At 43.0% G+C, this 22,479-nt stretch overlaps 1 protein-coding gene across 1 annotated transcript; it reads right to left on the reverse strand.

The window, feature by feature from the left end:
• Positions 1 to 7,354: 7,354 nt before the first annotated feature.
• Positions 7,355 to 16,183, reverse strand: LOC129842734 (gastrula zinc finger protein XlCGF71.1-like). Its single transcript, XM_055911366.1, has 2 exons — positions 15,822 to 16,183; positions 7,355 to 8,368 (listed from the first exon to the last, which is right to left on the reverse strand). The coding sequence occupies exons 1-2, from the start codon at positions 15,853 to 15,855 to the stop codon at positions 7,743 to 7,745; spliced, it is 660 nt and encodes a 219-aa protein (XP_055767341.1). The 5' UTR covers positions 15,856 to 16,183; the 3' UTR covers positions 7,355 to 7,742.
• Positions 16,184 to 22,479: the final 6,296 nt, after the last annotated feature.

The raw sequence follows: 22,479 nt of genomic DNA on the forward strand, positions 1-22,479 counted from the left end.
AGGAATCTCCAGTTACAAGGTATCTGTAGGAATATGGAAGACAATGTAATTATTAGACTGTTACATCACCAGCTCATTGTGGATTACTAAAGTATAATATCCCTGATACCAAATCATGATAACATTGGATAGATAGATGCATGGGCACACATATGTGCATGTGTAGCATGTGACAATAACAGGATCATATCAAGGATGGCATCACAAATGAATACATAAATACCACTTGAAGCTTGATGATGAGTTGATCATTTGAATCAGCTGTGCAGTGCTGAGGCAAAAACAACAATGTGCCTCTTTGAGTCCCCAGGACTGAGAACCACTGCTCTTCATTGGGACCTCTTCATATGTAGACTGGCTTTCATAGCGCTCTTTATCTGAGGACAGAAAACCTAACAAGAAACACACTTCAGTATAGTCAAATTACACCACACTGAATATTATGTTACTATTATCTCCATCCTCACTTCTAGGGACTGGAACTACACAAAAGTACCTGCCCTATCCAGAATAGCCTCCTCTCTCACTGACAGTTGGGGCTGCTATCCTTTCACCCTCCATGGCTGTTAGCTAGCTACCTACAAATGCATTTGGATTTTTTTTTTTTACAGTGATAAATAGATAGCTAGCTAATATGAAGTTAGGTAGCTGGTGATATTTAATTCACTTAGCTAGCTATCTATACAGTATTTGAAGTTGGCTAGATAGCTAGCTCATTTAGCAGCTCATTTGAGTTAGCCTACACTGTAGCTAGTTAGCTAATAATACATCGGGTTTTTTACATTTTCAAAATATATTTACTTGCTTGTATAGGTTCTCCCAGCCATGTGGTCAACTGGAAACAGGGCAGTAAAATTTGTCACCGAGCGTTTTAGAGGATATTACTATTGAACTATGTACCCATTTAAATACCAGACCTTCATACAAACTTGCACTGCTGAATTCTTGACGGAGTCACAACGGGCGGCCTAAGCGGCATCTAGTCCATCTGCTGACTGGACGCAGTTGAGTAAAATGTACATTTAATTTTCAGACAAAAAAGTTAAAGGGTAGGAAGCATGAGTTTTTACTCACCAGTGTAACAACACAGTGTGGTTAAAGACTTAGTAACTTTGTTGTAGTCACGATCTGGTTACGTATGAGTACAAACAGTTATGCTTATGTTTTTGTTTAATAGTTACAAAATTAAAATTACATTTTAAATATTTTCTTGACAATTGGCTACTTTTTCCAGCACTGTATTTTTGTAACGATCACTTGCGTCATGCAGCCGTTCCTCTGGGTAACCCCGCTATCTGAAACACTCATCCAGCCATTCCTCTGGGTAACCCCGCTGTCTGAAACACTCATCCAGCCATTCCTCTGGGTAACCCCGCTGTCTGAAACACTCATCCAGACATTCCTCTGGGTAACCCCGCTGTCTGAAACACTCATCCAGCCATTCCTCTGGGTAACCCCGCTGTCTGAAACGCTCATCTAGACAGTCGGCTTGTTTGTCATAGTCACTCTGTGTACTACAAATCCTGTGTATGCAACTTTATTGGCTGATGGGGAGGCTCTTTTTTAGGGGTGTAGGGTGGAAGCTGTCTCGGCGTAACAGGGAATTCCTGTCCAACTGCCTCCTGTATAGGTCTGTGCTAAAGCCACACCCCTCGCTCTTAATAAAAATGTCCAGATAACTTCTTTCATGCGCATCAAAGGTGAGGGTGAATTTCAGATGTTCACTGCTTGTATTGATGAAGGAGTGGAATCGATGAAGTTCCTCTGCTGTCCCCTGGAATAGAAGGAACACGTCATCAATGAAGACTTTTACAGAGCCTGATGAGGTGCTAGAATGGATTGTTAGGGCTGACAATCACATTCTTCTCAAACAATCCCACATACAGATAGGGATCATTAGATTATATTTTAAAACTACAATGACCATAATGCACTGCATGCCTACTTGTCTTGTCTGTTTATTTTACACCTGCTATGTAAAAGAGACAGAAGAATGCATGGTGGTCAATGCTATCCGGGATCCTTGGGACATCCCTACCCTAAACCCTAACATTAACCCCTACCTTAACCATTTTAAATGTCAACTTCAATTGGCTAGAGATGTCCCAAGGATGTATCTCTACCTGAAAATACATGATCTAAGTGTTTGATAGCTGGTATTCAGCAGTCATTAAGCCTTATTTACTTTAATGAACGACTAAAATTGTGATTTTGTCAGACAGCATAGACAGCAGCTCTACACTTTATTGACTGACTGATCCATTCATCCTTCCATCCCTCCTCAGCCTTCCTCTCCTCTGAAGACCCAGTGAGGGTGGAGCTCAGTCAGAGAGCTGTTGAGGGACTGGTTAGGAAGAACACTTCTACAGCCAGAGAGGTGAGAGGTCACACGTGGTTTAGATGGTAAATATTTATGTCCCCTTAGTGGTTCATCACGTCAGCAAAAGGGAATATGTTCCATCATCTATGTTAATTTACATTAGTGCAAATTGTCCACTGATATTGGTGTAATTTCTCACCCCTTTTGGCTGTATGAAAGTTAATTTCCCCTCAGACACAAACATTTGTTCTTTGTTATTATTATTAAGGTAATTTGTGTAAAATGTACTTTTCCCCACTCATTCACCCCATCTATTTACATTGCTGATGCATATTCAGTGGCCTGACTGCATCCAGACTATGTCAAAGGCCCATCCTGGTAGATCTGAACCAAATGCAGCTTGGAGTGATCAGATGACAGAAGTCACATTTAGGTGCCAGGTGTAACTGAGGCTGTAGATCCTCAATATCCATTACTTTGAATGTTTTTTTATATTATGACTAAATGTGTTTCTTTCTGTGTTGCAGGGGCAGTCAAGAAATGGAACAGCAAGGCCACAGAACATGACACAAGCAGAGCTGTGGGAGACTACCTCAAGCCCTGGTAGAGCCGGGGGTGGTGTTTACCACTCCACCAGCAGAGCTGTGGGAGACCACCTCAAGCCCCCGGTAGAGCCGGGGGTGGTGTTTAACACTCCACCACGCCTTCAGCAGGCTGGAAAAGTGGGATTGATCTGTTTGATCCATTTGTTTGTTTGAGTTCAGTAGTTGAATCCTTTGATGTATTGTTGATTTCAACCTTTTTCATTTTCAACAAATGAACTGGGTTGGTTGAAAAGTGATACTAAACGTACATACCAGCACTATTTTGACATAGTGGAAGATATACTGAATTTATACTGTTTTTCATGCTAAGATGGACCAAGATACGTGTTGCTTTTGCACATATTTGTTCATTGGTTTTGCAAGATTGTTGATTGGTCGGTCATTGAGTTCATTTGTTTTACAATATGTTAAAATCAAATCAAACTTTATTTATACAGCACATTTCAGACATGGATGCAATACAACAGGAAAAAACTAATAAAAAACAATGAAAATGAACTGAAATATTTAATATTTACCACAAGGAACATAAAAAAAAAACAGAAGAATAACAACTGAAAGTCTAATGGGCATTCTAAGGAAAATCCATTGATAATATTAACAATTACAGCCTGACTGATGCAATTAGATTGCTGGGTGGGGGGAATTTCATATATACAGTGCCTTCAGAAAGTGTTCACACCCCTTGACTTGTCCCACATGTTGTTGTGTTACAGCCTGAATTTATAATGGATTCAATACCCCATAATGTCAAAGTGGAATTACGTTTTAGATTGTACTATGTTAGGTATATTTATCTGTGGTTTTATTTCAACAGATTTTACTGATACTATTAGATTGCTGGGTGGGGGGAGTTTTATATAAAACAGAGACTTCAGAAAGTATTCACACCCCTTGACTGGTCCCACATGTGTTACATCCTAAATGTATAATGGTTCCCCCTTGACTGGTCCCACATGTTGTTGTGTTACATCCTGAATGTATAATGGTTCCCCCTTGACTGGTCCCACATGTTGTTGTATTACATCCTGAATGTATAATGGTTCCCACATGTTGTTTTACATTCTGAATGTATAATGGATCCCACATGTTGTGTTCCATCCTGAATGTATAATGGTTCCCACATGTTGTGTTCCATCCTGAATGTATAATGGTTCCCACATGTTGTGTTACATCCTGAATGTATAATGGTTCCCACATGTTTTACATTCTGAATGTATAATGGTTCCCACATGTTGTGTTACATCCTGAATGTATAATGGTTCCCACATGTTGTTTTACATTCTGAATGTATAATGGTTCCCACATGTTGTGTTCCATCCTGAATGTATAATGGTTCCCACATGTTGTTTTACATTCTGAATGTATAATGGTTCCCACATGTTGTGTTACATCCTGAATGTATAATGGTTCCCACATGTTGTTTTACATTCTGAATGTATAATGGTTCCCACATGTTGTTTTACATTCTGAATGTATAATGGTTCCCACATGTTGTGTTACATCCTGAATGTATAATGGTTCCCACATGTTGTTTTACATTCTGAATGTATAATGGTTCCCACATGTTGTGTTCCATCCTGAATGTATAATGGTTCCCACATGTTGTTTTACATTCTGAATGTATAATGGTTCCCACATGTTGTGTTACATCCTGAATGTATAATGGTTCCCACATGTTGTTTTACATTCTGAATGTATAATGGTTCCCACATGTTGTTTTACATTCTGAATGTATAATGGTTCCCACATGTTGTGTTACATCCTGAATGTATAATGGATCCCACATGTTGTTGTGTTACATCCTGAATGTATAATGGTTCCCACATGTTGTTTTACATTCTGAATGTATAATGGTTCCCACATGTTGTGTTACATCCTGAATGTATAATGGATCCCACATGTTGTTGTGTTACATCCTGAATGTATAATGGTTCCCACATGTTGTTTTACATCCTGAATGTATAATGGTTCCCACATGTTGTGTTCCATCCTGAATGTATAATGGTTCCCACATGTTGTTGCATTCCATCCTGAATGTATAATGGTTCCCACATGTTGTTGCATTCCATCCTGAATGTATAATGGTTCCCACATGTTGTTTTACATTCTGAATGTATAATGGTTCCCACATGTTGTGTTCCATCCTGAATGTATAATGGTTCCCACATGTTTTACATCCTGAATGTATAATGGATCCCACATGTTGTTGTGTTACATCCTGAATGTATAATGGTTCCCACATGTTGTTTTACATTCTGAATGTATAATGGTTCCCACATGTTGTGTTACATCCTGAATGTATAATGGATCCCACATGTTGTTGTGTTACATCCTGAATGTATAATGGTTCCCACATGTTGTTTTACATCCTGAATGTATAATGGTTCCCACATGTTGTGTTCCATCCTGAATGTATAATGGTTCCCACATGTTGTTGCATTCCATCCTGAATGTATAATGGTTCCCACATGTTGTGTTCCATCCTGAATGTATAATGGTTCCCACATGTTGTTGCATTCCATCCTGTATGTATAATGGTTCCCACATGTTGTTGCATTCCATCCTGAATGTATAATGGTTCCCACATGTTGTTTTACATTCTGAATGTATAATGGTTCCCACATGTTGTGTTCCATCCTGAATGTATAATGGTTCCCACATGTTTTACATCCTGAATGTATAATGGTTCCCACATGTTGTTTTACATCCTGAATGTATAATGGTTCCAACAGGAAGATGTAACACTGGTGGTCTTGATCTTTAGTCCTACATGGAACACAGAACAGACTGCCTCCCATCACAGGACAGACAAAAGTATTTTATAGCCAAGATACACCCCTTTCAACCTACATGACGAACAGATGTATAGAACGGGTCACATGGTTTAGATTTGTATGAAAGATACGTACAGTTCTCAGCAGACATTATCTCATGTAAAAACAGTACTCTTTGTGTAGAGACCAGGGTCTGGCCCTGGGGTCATCTCTCCCTGGTACCATATAGAACATTAACTCATGCTCTGGAATGCGGTTTCTTTAGGTTTTATCACCCAAAAGGCATTGTAAATCTCCTGTCAGTGTTATCTCCCAGAGGCCCATCCTCAGTAGAACACACAGACACAATAGTTATAAGACACTATGGGGGTGTCCACTGAAAGTTGACTAGTAACAACAACTGGGACCTAAAAGACACCCACCATGAGACCCAGTAAATCTGCCCAAGAAGAGGCAAACAAAAGAAAAACCCACACCAAACTTAAAGACAGGAAGCAAACCTAAAAGGTGGATCAACTAAAGGTGTTGACTCTCCACATCTATCAAGACAACTAGAGCACTGGGCCAGACACTCTTAAATAGAACCTGGACCAGCTCAGGTGAAACACCTTCCCACTAACGAGATGGACAAGACAGCACAGGTGTAACACATACTGACTAACGAGGTGACACCAATCAGTGCGTCCTATGTGCTAAAGAGCTAGACGTGATAAAGTCCAAACTCAAAACATAAATGTAAAAACCAAAGCCTGTAACACCTTCCCCCTTTAGACAACAAATATATCCTATATTTTTGTTGGACAAGTTCGCTCACCCGCAACAGAAAATATGGTTCCCACATGTTGTTTTTCTCTTCCATTTCACATAATCAACTACAATGCTTCTACAATATAAACACAGTGTCTACTGGCTGTCAACAATTAAAAACAAGAAAAAAACAGGTATTTCTAAATAATAATATACAATCGTATTATTTTTTAAATCTTTTCTCTTTCAATAGAATCCTAAAGCTCACTAGCTTCTAGAACTCTCGTCCCCTTGGAATGAGCCCAAACAAAATTCATCTCCAATACGGAAAAACGTGCAGTCAAAATAAATTGTGATCCATGGCAACGCACTGGCTAAACGCAAAACACAAAACTTGTTGACTGCCCACCCTTGAGACAATCAGCAACCAACTCCTGCAATATCCGTAGTAACTTTCCACCTTACTTCTCTCTCTCTTTTCAGGGTTCACTCGATAGGCATGTTGTTGGATCGGGCCCAGTCATGCATTTTGGTTAGCACATCTGAGAATGAACCCTGATATTCTTAAAGCAGGGCAACATTGTCAATATAATTGTACCCAAAAATGGTCAGCTGGTTGCATAAATAATTATGATTAATAACTGTTACATAAATTATAAAAATCAAAATCAAAACCAAATGTACACCCCTTTGTTAATATGTATTGGCAATACTTCACTTAAAGATGAAGCATGGAATAATAAAACATGTATCTTTTGTCAGGCTGAATGTTTGAAATATGAGTAGGTGATTTCAGTCATGCTTCTTCAGTAGTGGAATAAAGACAATTATCATTTGAATGTTGTCAAGAAATACTGGAGTGATGTCAGATTGTTAATAAAATTATTATTATTATTATACTGCTTTCATGTGTGTATATACACAAACATCTGCAACAATTATCATATTACATGTCTTTTTTAAACACGCAGCTTTTTCAACTTGTAGAAAACAGCTAGCTACATTTTGAAGTGCTGCATTTTGATTAAAGTGGGTCACCAACACAGTAAGTATAACACAGCACTTTTTGTTAAATAATACTCTTTCAATTCAGAGCCTGGATTTTCCCCTGAGGCTAATATCCATATCATGCTGCAATCAATTGAACAGTGCAAATGATAAGGTAGAACATCACTAAAATACTCCTACTACAATGTTAAAACATTCTACATGGTGACATTAAAATACTCCTACTACAATGTTAAAACATTCTACATGGTGACATTAATTCATTGAAATCATGAAACAACTCCTTCATGTATGTATTTTCTGATGTTTGATCAGAGATCTTTTATCAGAGTATCTCTTGTCACATTGATCACAGCTATGAGGTTTCTCTCCTTTGTGTGTTCTCTGGTGTGAAGTCAGCTGGCTAGATGTAGGAAAACTCTTCCCACATTGATCACAGCTATAAGGTTTCTCTCCTGTGTGTTTTCTCTGGTGTGAAGTCAGCTGGCAAGATGTAGGAAAACGCTTCCCACATTGATCACAGCTATAAGGCTTCTCTCCTGTGTGTGTTCTCTGGTGTGAAGTCAGCTGGCTAGATGTAGGAAAACTCTTCCCACATTGATCACAGCTATAAGGATTCTCTCCTGTGTGTGTTCTCTGGTGTCTTAACAGACTGCCATATGTAGTTAAACTCATCCCACATTGATCACAGCTATAAGGTTTCTCTCCTGTGTGTTTTCTCTGGTGTATTTTAAGTTCTGATGAAGATGTGCAACCTTTCCCACAGTCAGAGCAGAAGTGAGATTTCTTCCCTGTGGGTCTCTGCTGGTGTTTCTTGAGGTGTTTTGACGTGGAGAGACTCTTCTCTGCCTCTTCAGCATCATGAGGTTGTTGAGGCCCCCCAGAGGATCCACGATAGTCACGTCTCTCTCCTGTGTGAACAAAAAGTCAGACAGATGGTTAAAGGCTCACAACAGCAGAAATCCACTGTAAAAAGGTGATGCCAACAGCGTAGCCATTATGTTGTACAAACAATGACGTCTGTAATGAATGTTAATTATTTGACATTTGTGTTAAGACAGTCAAGTGAACAACAATAGTAATATTTTGTCTTGTTTTTCCATTAGTAGTAACATTGACGATTGTATGCTAGAAATACGTTTTTAAAGTTGTTGCAATCCTAAGCAGTGTGCCAGATAACTTTTGGTCTCCAAAATAGGCACCTTTCTGTAGGTCTATGTTGTTGTTAGGTGAAGAAATGTGTCCTACAGTAGGTCTATGTTGTTGTTAGGTGAAGTTATGGGTCCTACAGTAGGTTTATGTTGTTGTTAGGTGAAGTTATGGGTCCTACAGTAGGTCTATGTTGTTGTTAGGTGAAGTTATGGGTCCTACAGTAGGTCTATGGTATAACAGTTTTCACATTAGCTTGGAGGAGTTTCTGCAACAAAATTGCGTTTTAGCAAACAGGGCAGAGCGATGCAGAGAGTGATGCACCTATTTGGGGATGTCTGATAGTATTTACGCACCACCACTAAGGATTTGTGGAGCTTCTCAAAGTAATTGTTTCTTCACCTCAAACAGCAAGTAAACAAAGTCTTACTAAAATCAATTGGCAAATGACAATAGTTCCTCAAAGTATTTGTAAAATCTTTATAACCAATCAACATGAAAGGGAAAAATGTAATGCTCTGATCCAGTGGAAATGTCATAAAATACCTGATTACTTCTTATCCCTTACACAAATAGCCTACAGCTGTGTCTGTCCCAAACTCACTGGCACCGGGAACTCGGAGGGCCCAGAATATTTTTTATCACGTTTCGGACCGACCTAGGTGATAGAACTTGAAACATTGTATCAACTATGTAGACAGGCCATGAGCAGCCAATGTGATATATTTTTATCTGGATATTTTCTAGTTGTTTTTATTTGTTGGCTTTATGTAGGCTATTTTTACATAGTTGGCAATGGCAATAAAAGTTATTTAAATTTGTATAATTTTCACTTCGATTTATATAGAATATAGATTAATCACAGATAATGATTTTGGAGAAAAAGACTATTATATTTATTATTACTATTACAAATTAAATGAAATTGTTCCAGTAAAATGTGAATATGAAAATCTCAACTGGCACCAGATCAGTAGAATTACTGGAAACTTCAGGAGCATAAAGTCAGAATTTACGAAGGCCAGCCGCAGCGTGAGGAGATGCTAAGGAAGAGTTTTTTTCCTTATTGTTAGGCTATCTTGATCTCTGGTTCCCTCGAGTCATTTGTGTGTCTCAATTATTTAATAAAACAGGGGATTCCTATGTTGATGAAGTAAAGAATATTTGCTGCTCTGTGGTATGTAATGAGGTGCAACCAGACGCTGCACGCATTTATGAAATTGCTTATTCCAATTACTAATAAGCATGCACCCATTAAGAAAATGACTGTAGAGGCTGTTAAATCTCAGTGGATTGATGAGGAATTGAAAAATGGTATGGTTGAGAAGGATGAGGTAAAAGGAATGGCAAATAAGTCTGGCTGTACAACCGATTGGCAAACATCCTGCAAATTGAGAAATCATGTGACTAAACTGAAGAAAAATAAGAAAAAGACAATGAAACAAAGATAAATGACAAAGAATGATAGTAAAAAGCTTTGGAGAACCTTAAATACAATTTTGGGAAAAAAGGCAAACTCTGCTCCATCATTAACTGAATCAGATGGCTCATTCATCACAAAGCCCACTACTTTTATGATTTTTTCATTGGCAAGATTAGCAAATTTAGGCATGACTGCAACAAATGCTGACACTACACATCCAAGTATATCTGACCAAATTATGAAAGACAAGCATTGTAATTTAGATTTCCGTAAAGTCAGTGTGGAAGAGGTGAAAACATTATTGTTGTCTATCAACAATGACAAGCCACCGGGGTCTGACAATCGAGATGGAAAATTACTGAGGATAATAGCGGACTATATTGCCACTCCTATTTTCCGTATCTTTAATTTAAGCCTACTAGAGAGCATGTGCCCTCAGGCCTGGAGGGAAGCTAAAGTCATTCCACATGTGCTATGCTCTGCATAGTTAGCTCCAGGTAAATTGTTGCACTTATTCAGCCATTCTGTGACCAAAAACAAGCTACATATGGACAGTACCAAAATAAACTGACTCTGGAAATGACAGTGCCTCGTAACCTTGCTGGAAATGGGACAAACGGACCCCTTCTGTGGTAACAGACTGGAATGATTTGTAATCAAATCTAATTCCCAGGAATGGGGTTCAAATGAACCACAGAGACTGTGTGGGATAATAACACGGCCGTGTCCAACCCTGCTTGTTCCCTCGACTCCACTACCAACCACCAATCTCCAACAGGGCCCTTAACCTGTATCACTAGACACTTCATAGTGAGCTACAGGTAGGAATCAGCAATGAATCCCAATAATGAGCCACCTATGGGAGGGGGTAACCCTTTGTGGACAAATCTCTCAACGTATTACTGCTACCCTGGGGAGATTGATATACCCCTTGAACATCGGCTCCAACCCTCGTCGGATGTGGCAGGGCTTGCCACATCAGACTACAAAGGGAAGCACAGCCGATAATTGCCCAGTGACACGAGCCTACCAGACAAGCTAAACTACTTCTATGCTCGCTTCGAGGAAAGTAACACTGAAACATGCATGACAGCATTAGCTGTTCCGGACGACTTTGTGATCACGCTCTCCGCAGCCGATGTGACTAAGACCTTTAAGCAGGTTAACATTCACAAGGCCACAGGGCCAAACGGATTACCAGGACGTGTACTCCAAGCATGCGCTGACCAACTGGCAAGGGTCTTCACTGACATTTTCATCCCCTGCCTGAGTCTGTAATACCAACATGTTTCAAGCAGACCACCATAGTCCCTGTGCCCAAGAACACTAAGGTAATCTGCCTAAATGACTACCGACCCGTAGCACTCACGTCTGTAGCCATGAAGTGCTTTGAAAGGCTGGTCATGGCTCACATCAACACCATTTTCCCAGAAACCCTAGACCCACTCCAATTTGCATACCGCCCCAACAGATCCACAGATGATGCAATCTCTATTGCACTCCACACTGCACTTTCCCACCTGGACAAAAGGAACACCCATGTGAGAATGCTATTCATCGACTACAGCTCAGCGTTCAACACCATAGTGCCCTCAAAGCTCATCACTAAGCTAAGGACCCTGGGACTAAACACTGAGCACGCCCCCATTCTCATCGAAGGGGGTGTAGTGGAGCAGTTGAAAGCTTCAAGTTCCTTGGTATCCACATCCTTGGTGTCCACATTATAGGCTTAGTTAACTGGTGAACTGTTGAAATCATGGAAACATAATGACGATTCTAATTCTAGATTTGGAATAGAATGTGCAGCACCTTGACTATATTGTTGTTTGACTACCAATTAATAAACCAGGGAGGAATTACTGACAGAGTAGGAGCATGGTGGAGACATCCAAGAGAGGGAAATCAGGAAGGGAAATGACAGGAAGTAGTGCAGACGAAAGGGATAACAAGTTGGTGAAGCAACAGATGTGCTGGAATGAGAACAATATAGCTAAAATGAGCACAATATAGATGGAATGACAACAATATAGATGGAATGACAACAATATAGATGGAATGACAACATAGATGCTACTTTGAGAACAAACTCTCACATCTTTCACAGCACAGAGCGAGGGAGTCCAGGGATGACTGGAGGAGCAATGGAGGAAGCATTGTGGGATTCTCTTGGCATGAGTACAGTTGGTGAGACTGCATGGAGGATGGTGAAGAACAGTCACTTTAACTCTTTAACCCTACATGTACATATTACCTCAACTAACCGGTGACCCCGCACATTGACTCTGTACAGTTGGTGAGACTGATTGGACGATGGTGAAGAACATTGGAGTGAAAAGGGCTAAAGTGGGTAATGAACAGCAGTTTAGGGTCGGAGTGGGAATCATCAGCAAGGATGTTTTTGTGGGTGACCTGTTAACGGTCTCAAAGATGGTGAAGGATGAATTGGGTAAAGTGGAATCGGTTCGAGTGACCAGGAGCGGTATGATACTGATTGTGTGTCAACAGTGCAAAAGGAGAAAGCTTTGTGTGGTTTAGGTTAAACATTTCAGGTAGACGCACGTTGATTAAAATTAATGATAGACGGAAGGTTTTACTGTGGTTTGGTGAAGTGGTTCTCCCATCTTATGTAAAACCTGGGTAAGTGAGATGTCCAAACTGCAGCGGCTTCTGTATATGTGGCAAGTGTTTGTCGAAGGAATAAATATGTCGTAGTCACATGAAGCATGTTGTAATTGTGATGGGAATCACGTTCCCGACTTCCCGGAGTGCCCTGTACGAATGAAGGATGTCACAGTAGCTAGGATGATCAGGCCCATCCAGCAGGTGTCCTATGTGGAGGCTGTGAAAATAGCTGAAGGAGTAGAGAGGAGAAGGTAGTTCATGACCCACAGTCTGCAGTGAAGCCATGCAGGAGAAGGATCCCAACACACTAATAGTGAACAAGGTGGACTTTGTTGTGTTTATAGAGCAAGTGATAAATTGCATTAATAAATTATTAGTAACCTTCGTCCAAAACTAGCAGTTTCCGCATGAGCTTGGAGGAGGTTCTACAACAAAATTGTGTTTGCATTGCCCTCACTGCAGCAGTGATAAATTGCATTAATTATAAACTAATAAAACATCTAAGAAGCTAGACATTGTGAAGGCGGCAAACAGATTTCTGAATCTCCAGGACTTCACAGACTAAATGTTACAGGGAGTACTGAATGAAGACGTTCCACCCCTCCCAGGTTCCTGAACCTGTGTAGGGATCTGAATAGTACCATTTTTGTTTGAAATTCAGGGTAGTGGAGTGAATTTGGTTCGTGTTTATTTTACGTAATTAGTATGATTTGTTCATCCCATTTTTTTTTGCGTTTTGGTTATTTTTTACAACCCCTTACAGTAGGTGGCAGCAATACACCTGCTGAGTGTAGTCTGACAATAAACCTCAGAGAAGAAGAAATGGTAGGAACCAAAGTGTTGATCAGTGTTTACAGTTGACCCTAATTAGATGTATGTTGTTTTCTTACTTCATGTAGCCGGCTAGCTAGCCAACATATTCATACTTCTCTTACTCCTCTCTGATAAGATACCGCTGCACAAACATGCTTATCTAGGCCTACACCAGCACTGGTACCAGGCAGTATTAGCTAGCTACGTTTGCTCTGACTCTTAATACATTTAGCAAGCTAGCTAGCCCGCTAACTAGCGATTAGCAGCTAACATTATTTGAGCAACACCTTGCTAAGACAAGACAATCTTTCGCCTTTAATGTAACGGCATGAAAAGAATTGGCAGAATATTATACAATGACTTAACAGCTCTAAAAATTTGACCCCAACAGGAAATCTACACTGGCAGTTATAGAAAGACCCATTTACTATATAACCATTGATTCTTGAAGAATATAACTTATAAATGCCTCAAATGTATCACCCCTACCAGAAACCAAACATAAGCTCGTATAACGCCACTGTTTGTAAACAAATACTATAGGGCTGAGGAGTAGGGTCGATCCAAGCGTTCTGACCTCACAATGACAGTAAAGCACCCAAGCTAACTGGCTAACATTGGATAGCTTGCTAGACACAAATCAGAGAAAACCTCACTCTTACCATTTTACTTGCCCTAGCAGAGTTGGTTAGGCTGTTTTCATGTTATCCAGGGTGTTGGTGACAAACTGTGCTGCTGGTGTAACAGTATAACTTTAAACCGTCCCCTCGCCCCGACACGGGCGCGAACCAGGGACCCTCTGCACACATCGACAACGGTCGCCCACGAAGCAGCGTTACCCATCGCTCCACAAAAGCCACGGCCCTTGCAAAGCAAGGGGCAACACTACTTAAGTCTCAGAGCAAGTGACGTAACTGATTGAAATGCTACTAGTGCGTACCCACTAACTAGCTAGCCATTTCACATCCGTTACACTCACCCCCCTTTCAACCTCCTCCTTTTCCGCAGCAACCAGTGATCCGGGTCAACAGCATCAATGTAACAGTATAACTTTAAACCGTCCCCTCGCCCCGACACGGGCGTGAACCAGGGACCCTCTGCACACATCAACAACGGTTGCCCACGAAGCACGGTCGTTACCCATCGCTCCACAAAGGCCGAGGCCCTTGCAAAGCAAGGGGCAACACTACTTAAGTCTCAGAGCAAGTGACGTAACTGATTGAAATGCTACTAGTGCGTACCCACTAACTAGCTAGCCATTTCACATCCGTTACACTGGCAACAATTTAATTAGATTTTTTTTGCAGATGTTTACTGACACCGGCCATATTCAACGGGTGTTGAGCGTTATTAAATACATCAGTTATTCTGCGCTCCAATCAAGTCAATAAATATTGGGTAGTTAGTTACTATACTGGCAAGTTGGATGTATAAGTAGCCAACTAACGTTAGGTAGCTAGCTCACATACTGGTACATGCTGCTGTAAAGATATGCTATGCGTTTTGTAAGGATAGTGTAGCTAACATAACGTGTAAGGTAACTTATTTGAAAAGTCATTACTTTATTGCATTGCTCAACATGTCATAATTATTTAAAGCAGTTAAATTGTATCCGCTCTCTCGTTGGACTTCGGCTGCATATTTTCCTCCATTTTCTTCTTTTCTGAAAACGTTGAAGCCACACCCACATGAAGAATTGCATTATGGGCCCTAAAGTACTGCGTGTATACGTCATATTTTGGCGAATTTAGTACGACTTCCGGGAACTTTTGGCATACTAACTACATCATACTATGACCAATAAGCAGACTATATACTCAATTAACATCACAAATAGTGCAGTTAGTATGAGTATTCTAACACAGCTCAGGACTCTGGGCAGCCATTTTGTTTGTTTAAAAACTAGGTTGCCCCTTTAAAAAAGCCACAACAATCAATCAACCAATCTGCAGTTCAACCAATAACAAAGCTGTAATTCCACCACTGTTTTGGTAATAAGATGATGGATGGGGCTGGAAAATGTAATTACTCTCAAATTCATAGACAGACCTATGGATGTAAGGACTGACCATCCATGATATAAACATTATAGTTTTAACCATGTTGAGGTGATACAGTGTTGATTTACATTGTTTCTAAACATTGGAGTAAAAAAAGCTTATGTGGGGTTCTGATGGGGTAAAAACAGTTGAACTAAGCGCATGAGGCATGTGTTATATTCTTCAAGAATCAATGGCTATAAATAAATAATCTAAAAGTCAAAATATGGATGTAGCAATTGCACATTTCACCTTTAACACCAAACATCAGTTCAACAACCGCAGAGTTTGTGCTTCTGTTTTTAAGACAGTACTTACGAGTGTTACTCAGAGAACGGTTTCTCAAAACCATCTTATTGCTAAGTTCATCGTTAGAACCATCGGATGCCTGAAGATGCGTTTGGGAAACCGGGACCAGTATCCAGTTTCGTCCTCTTCTTCATTTTTCGATGTGACAGCCATCTCCCCCTCTTCTTTCACTGAAACGTCGTCGTCCTCCTCTTCCTCTGTAACGTCTTCCTCTTCTTCTTCTTTCACTGTAACAGCCTCAACCTCTAATTGTTTTTGTATTGTAACAGCCTCCTCTTCCTCCTCCTCCTCATCTTTCAAGAGAGCTTCTTTCTCCATCCAGCAGACTCCCTCTTCTTCAGCAGGAACGGGGTTAAGTTTGAGACTGGAGCTATGAGGCATGTACTGAAGTCGCTAAACGGTATAATTCAAAGGAGTGTCACTTTATCAGCAGCACGTGATCAATGACGTCTGAAGAATAATTTCGTCGAACACCTGATTGGTTTGGTTTTGGGCTCGTTCGAGATTGCAGCCGACAGTGCAGGTGGCTGTTGACTGCTGACTGACTAATTTACAAATCACCTTGCATCATAAATAACTACTCATTATTATTTATAAATCAATAACTACTCATTATTATTTATAAACCAGTCAGCCAGTCACCGTTTACCCACAACGCAGCATGGATTTGATGCTCTCGAACACGGCCAGTGGTTTAATATATGACATAATGGCTACGCTGCTACGGCGTGTGACTTCATCTATAAAATGTGGCTGTTCTAAATTCTGTGTCGCTCAAAGCCTTGAGTAATGAACCTATTTTTGACACAATTGGCTGGAAAGAGTAAATGATTCAGAAATCTTTGTTTCCCCATCACTACTTTTCAGCATGTTTTCTGTGAATTAGACTACTTTTTCTCCGGTAGTTGGTCTCGTTGACCATAACCGTGCTGGTTGGCTACGCTGGTTAGGCTAATAGCTAGTTGGCTAAGATAACTGCATATAGCTAATGTTAGCTGGCTGGCTAAGTTAACAGCATATAGCAAACGTTAGCTGGCTGGCTAAGATAACAGCATATAGGTAATGTTAGCTGGCTGGCTAAGATAACTGCATATAGCTAACGTTGGCTGGCTGGCTAAGATAACTGCATATAGATAAAATTCTTTGATATTTGGTTGGATGGCGTTATGTATTTACAAAACGGTGGTTTACTTTAATCACTCAAGTCATGAGTGCAAATTATTGGTTTAATTTAAAGTTATACATTTGAAGTTATTTCTGTTGTAGTATACATCATAGGGAATAGGCTGGTCCTCCATATTACTTCACACCTGACTGGCATTCTTCTGAATTCTGGTTGGTTGAATGTAATAACTCCAAATATAGAACAGTGAGGTGTAACTTTGCATTGAGACTTTAAAAATACTTTATTTTATAAAAATACAAAACATACAAACAACAACATCATACAAACATTAACTACATCACACCTGCCCAGACCCACTAGAACATACCTCCATCTCCATTAACTACATCACACCTGCCCAGCCCCACTAGAACACACCTTCTCCAGCTCCTGCATCACTGTCTGCCACATGGCCTCAAACTGCACCATTTTATTTCTCACGTCGCCCAGCACTTTACATTTTTAGATAATAAAGCATTTGACCTTTTCACTGCGTTATCAATGAAGGATTGGTTGATTTCCAGTTGAAGTATTTAAGATGATTGACGAGAAAAGTATCGTCCAACCATCCAGTAACTTGTTTCATGCACATCAAAGGTGAGGGTGAATTTCAGGTGTTCACTGCTTGTATTGATGAAGGAGTGGAATCGATGAAGTTCCTCTGCTGTCCCCTGGAATAGAAGGAACACGTCATCAATGAAGACTTTTACAGAGCCTGATGAGGTGCTAGAATGGATTGTTAGGGCTGACAATCACATTCTTCTCCAACAACCCCACATACAGATTGGCATAATTAGATGCTATTTTCTTTAAACTACAATGACCATAATGACCTGAGCGCCTACTTGTCTTGTCTGTGTTTCTTTTACACCTGCTATGTAAAAGACACCGACGAATGTGTAACAGTATAGCTTCCGTCCCTCTCCTCGCCCCTACCTGGGCTCAAACAAGGGACCCTCTGCACACATCAACAACTGCCTCCCACGAAACATCGTTACCATTGCTATTAGCGAGCACCCCGCTAACTAACTAGCCATTTCACATCGGTTACAAATGCACAATGTACAATGCTATCTGGGATTCTTGTGACATCCCTACCCTAAACCCTAACCTTAACCCTTAACTTAACCATTGAAAATGTCAACTTCAACGGGCTAGGGACGTCCCAAGGATGTATCTCTACCTGAAAATACACATCTAAGTGATTGATAGTTGGTATTCATCAGTCATAAAGCCTTATTTACTTTAATGAACTACTAAAATAGTGATTTTGTCAGACAGCAGCTCTACACTTTTTTGACTGACTGATCCATTCATCCTTCCATCCCTCCTCAGCCTTCCTCTTCTCTGTAGACCCAGTGAGGGTGGAGCTCAGTCAGAGAGCTGTTGAGTGACTGGTTAGGAAGAACACTTCTACAGCCAGAGAGGTGAGAGTTCACACATGGTTTAGATGGAAAATATTTATGTCCTCTTAGTGGTTCATCACGTCAGCATAAGGAAAAATGTTCCATCATCTATGTTTATTTACATTAGTGCAAATTGTCCTGTCACGATCGTGTGGAGGATTGACGGACCAAAACGCAGCAGTAGGAAAATAAGCCATATTCCTTTTAATGAATACGAAGACAAAAAACGAAACAAAAACACTTACACACTAACAAAACAAGAAAACGATCGTGAAGCTATGAACGAAGTGCACATACAGGCTACAAACGTATAACATAGACAATTACCCACAATCAAATGAAAGCCTATGGCTACCCTAAATATGGCTCCCAATCAGAGACAACAGAAATCAGCTGTCTCTAATTGGGAACTCATTCAGGCAACCATAGACTCTCCTAGACAACTAAACCAACATAGACACAGCTAGACACATGCACTCAACACAAACCCATACACTACACCCAACACCCCCTTTACCATATAATCACCCAAAACCGACAAAACACAAACAATCCCCATGTCACACCCTGACCTAACTAAAATAATAAAGAAAACAAAGAATACTAAGGCCAGGGCGTGACATAACCCCCCCCTTAAGGTGCGAACTCCGAGCGCACCAGCACACAGTCTAGGGGAGGGTCTGGGTGGGCTTCCTTCCACGGTGGCGGCTCCGGCACTGGTCGTGGTCCCCACCCCACCACAGTCACTAACCGCCTCCGTAGCTTCCTCCAAATGACCCCCCTCCACATTAACCCCACTGAATTAAGGGGCAGTTCCGGACTAAGGGGCAGCTCCGGACTAAGGGGCAGCTCCGGACTAAGGGGCAGCTCCGGACTAAGGGGCAGCTCCGGACTAAGGGGCAGTACCAGGATAAGGGAGAGCACCAGGATAAGGGGCAGCACCAGGATAAGGGGCAGCTCCGGACTGAGGAACGGCTCATGGCTGGCTGACGAATCTGGCTGCTCATGGCTGGCTGACGGATCAGGCTGCTCATGGCTGGCTGACGGATCTGGCTGCTCATGGCTAGCTGACGGATCTGGCTGCTCATGGCTAACTGACGGATCTGGCTGCTCATGGCTGGCTGACGGATCTGGCTGCTCATGGCTGGCTGACGGATCTGGCTGCTCATGGCTGGCTGACGGATCTGGCTGCTCATGGCTAGCTGACGGATCTGGCTGCTCATGGCTAGCTGACGGATCTGGCTGCTCATGGCTGGCTGACGGATCTGGCTGCTCATGGCTGGCTGACGGATCTGGCTGCTCATGGCTGGCTGACGGATCTGGCTGCTCATGGCTGGCTGACGGATCTGGCTGCTCATGGCTGGCTGACGGATCTGGCTGCTCATGGCTGGCTGACGGATCTGGCTGCTCATGGCTGGCTGACGGATCTGGCTGCTCATGGCTGGCTGACGGATCTGGCTGCTCATGGCTGGCTGACGGATCTGGCTGCTCATGGCTGGCTGACGGATCTGGCTGCTCATGGCTGGCTGACGGATCTGGCTGCACATGGCTGTCTGGCGGCTCTGGCAGATCCTGTCTGGTTGGCGGCTCTGGCAGATCCTGTCTGGTTGGCGGCTCTGGCAGATCCTGTCTGGTTGGCGGCTCTGGCAGATCCTGTCTGGTTGGCGGCTGTGGCAGATCCTGTCTGGTTGGCGGCTGTGGCAGATCCTGTCTGGTTGGCGGCTCTGGCAGATCCTGTCTGGTTGGCGGCTCTGGCAGATCCTGTCTGGTTGGCGGCTCTGGCAGATCCTGTCTGGTTGGCGGCTCTGGCAGATCCTGTCTGGTTGGCGGCTCTGGCAGATCCTGTCTGACGAACGGCTCTAGCGGCTCCTGACTGACGAACGGCTCTGACGGCTCGGGACAGACGGGCGGCTCTAATGGCTCGGGGCAGACGGATGGCTCAGATGGCGCTGGGTAGACGGATGGCTCAGATGGCGCTGGGTAGACGGATGGCTCAGATGGCGCTGGGTAGACGGATGGCTCAGATGGCGCTGGGTAGACGGATGGCTCAGATGGCGCTGGGTAGACGGCCAGTTCAGGCATCGCTGTGCAGACGGCAGACTCTGGCCGGCTGAGGCGCACTGTAGGCCTAGTGCGTGGTGCCGGAACTGGTGATACCGGGCTGGGCACACGCATCTCAGGGCTAGTGCGGGGAGCAGCAACAGGGCATACTGGACCCTGGGAGCGCACATTAGGCCTAGTGCGTGGTGCCGGAACTGGTGGTACCGGACTGGGGACACGCATCTCAGGGCTAGTGCGGGGAGCAGCAACAGGACGCACAGGACTCTGGGGACACACAGGAGGCTTGGTGCGTAGTTTAGGTACTGGTGGTAAAAGGCTGGAGACACGCACCATAGGGCTAGTGCGTGGAGGAGGCACTGGTTGTACTGGGCTGGGGACTGTCACAGGAGAGTTAGTACTTGGGGCTAATATAGGAGGTGCAGAACCGGGGAGGCGTACAGGAGGCCTGGTTCGTGGGACTGTCATTCCCAGACGGTTAGCACGCACATCAGGACGAGCATGGAGAGCTGACTCAGGTAACCTCACATCCCGCACACGCTCTGTCAGGTGGATCTTGTGCCTCACGCACCAACACAGCAGCTCCCTCATTTCACTCTCTTCCAACCTCCCCAATAAATCCTTAACAGTCTCTGTATCATTCCCATTGCTCACCTCCAATATCAGCCCGACTGGCTCAGGTTCCCTCTTAGAGTCCTCACGGGTAGCACGGGAAGTTGACGCAGTTCTCCCATCTGGACTCGCCACACTCCCCATGAGCCCCTCCCCAAGAAATTTTTGGGTATTACTCACGGGTCTCCAGCCTTGCTTCCGTGCTGCCTCCTCATATCGCCTCCTCTCGGCTTTCGCTGCCTCCAGCTCTTCACGAGGGAGGCGATATTCTCCCGGTTGTGCCCACGGCCCCTTACCATCCAGTATCTCCTCCCATGTCCAAGAATCCTGTGTAGGTGGGTCCTGTTGCCGCTTTACATGCCGCTTGGTCCTGTATTGGTGGGTAATTCTGTCACGATCGTGTGGAGGATTGACGGACCAAAACGCAGCAGTAGGAAAATAAGCCATATTCCTTTTAATGAATACGAAGACAAAAAACGAAACAAAAACACTTACACACTAACAAAACAAGAAAACGATCGTGAAGCTATGAACGAAGTGCACATACAGGCTACAAACGTATAACATAGACAATTACCCACAATCAAATGAAAGCCTATGGCTACCCTAAATATGGCTCCCAATCAGAGACAACAGAAATCAGCTGTCTCTAATTGGGAACTCATTCAGGCAACCATAGACTCTCCTAGACAACTAAACCAACATAGACACAGCTAGACACATGCACTCAACACAAACCCATACACTACACCCAACACCCCCTTTACCATATAATCACCCAAAACCGACAAAACACAAACAATCCCCATGTCACACCCTGACCTAACTAAAATAATAAAGAAAACAAAGAATACTAAGGCCAGGGCGTGACATAACCCCCCCCTTAAGGTGCGAACTCCGAGCGCACCAGCACACAGTCTAGGGGAGGGTCTGGGTGGGCTTCCTTCCACGGTGGCGGCTCCGGCACTGGTCGTGGTCCCCACCCCACCACAGTCACTAACCGCCTCCGTAGCTTCCTCCAAATGACCCCCCTCCACATTAACCCCACTGAATTAAGGGGCAGTTCCGGACTAAGGGGCAGCTCCGGACTAAGGGGCAGCTCCGGACTAAGGGGCAGCTCCGGACTAAGGGGCAGTACCAGGATAAGGGAGAGCACCAGGATAAGGGGCAGCACCAGGATAAGGGGCAGCTCCGGACTGAGGAACGGCTCATGGCTGGCTGACGAATCTGGCTGCTCATGGCTGGCTGATGGATCAGGCTGCTCATGGCTGGCTGACGGATCTGGCTGCTCATGGCTAGCTGACGGATCTGGCTGCTCATGGCTAACTGACGGATCTGGCTGCTCATGGCTGGCTGACGGATCTGGCTGCTCATGGCTGGCTGACGGATCTGGCTGCTCATGGCTGGCTGACGGATCTGGCTGCTC

This window comes from Salvelinus fontinalis, unplaced genomic scaffold, assembly GCF_029448725.1.
Source record: "Salvelinus fontinalis isolate EN_2023a unplaced genomic scaffold, ASM2944872v1 scaffold_0062, whole genome shotgun sequence".
Lineage (NCBI taxonomy): Eukaryota > Metazoa > Chordata > Actinopteri > Salmoniformes > Salmonidae > Salvelinus > Salvelinus fontinalis.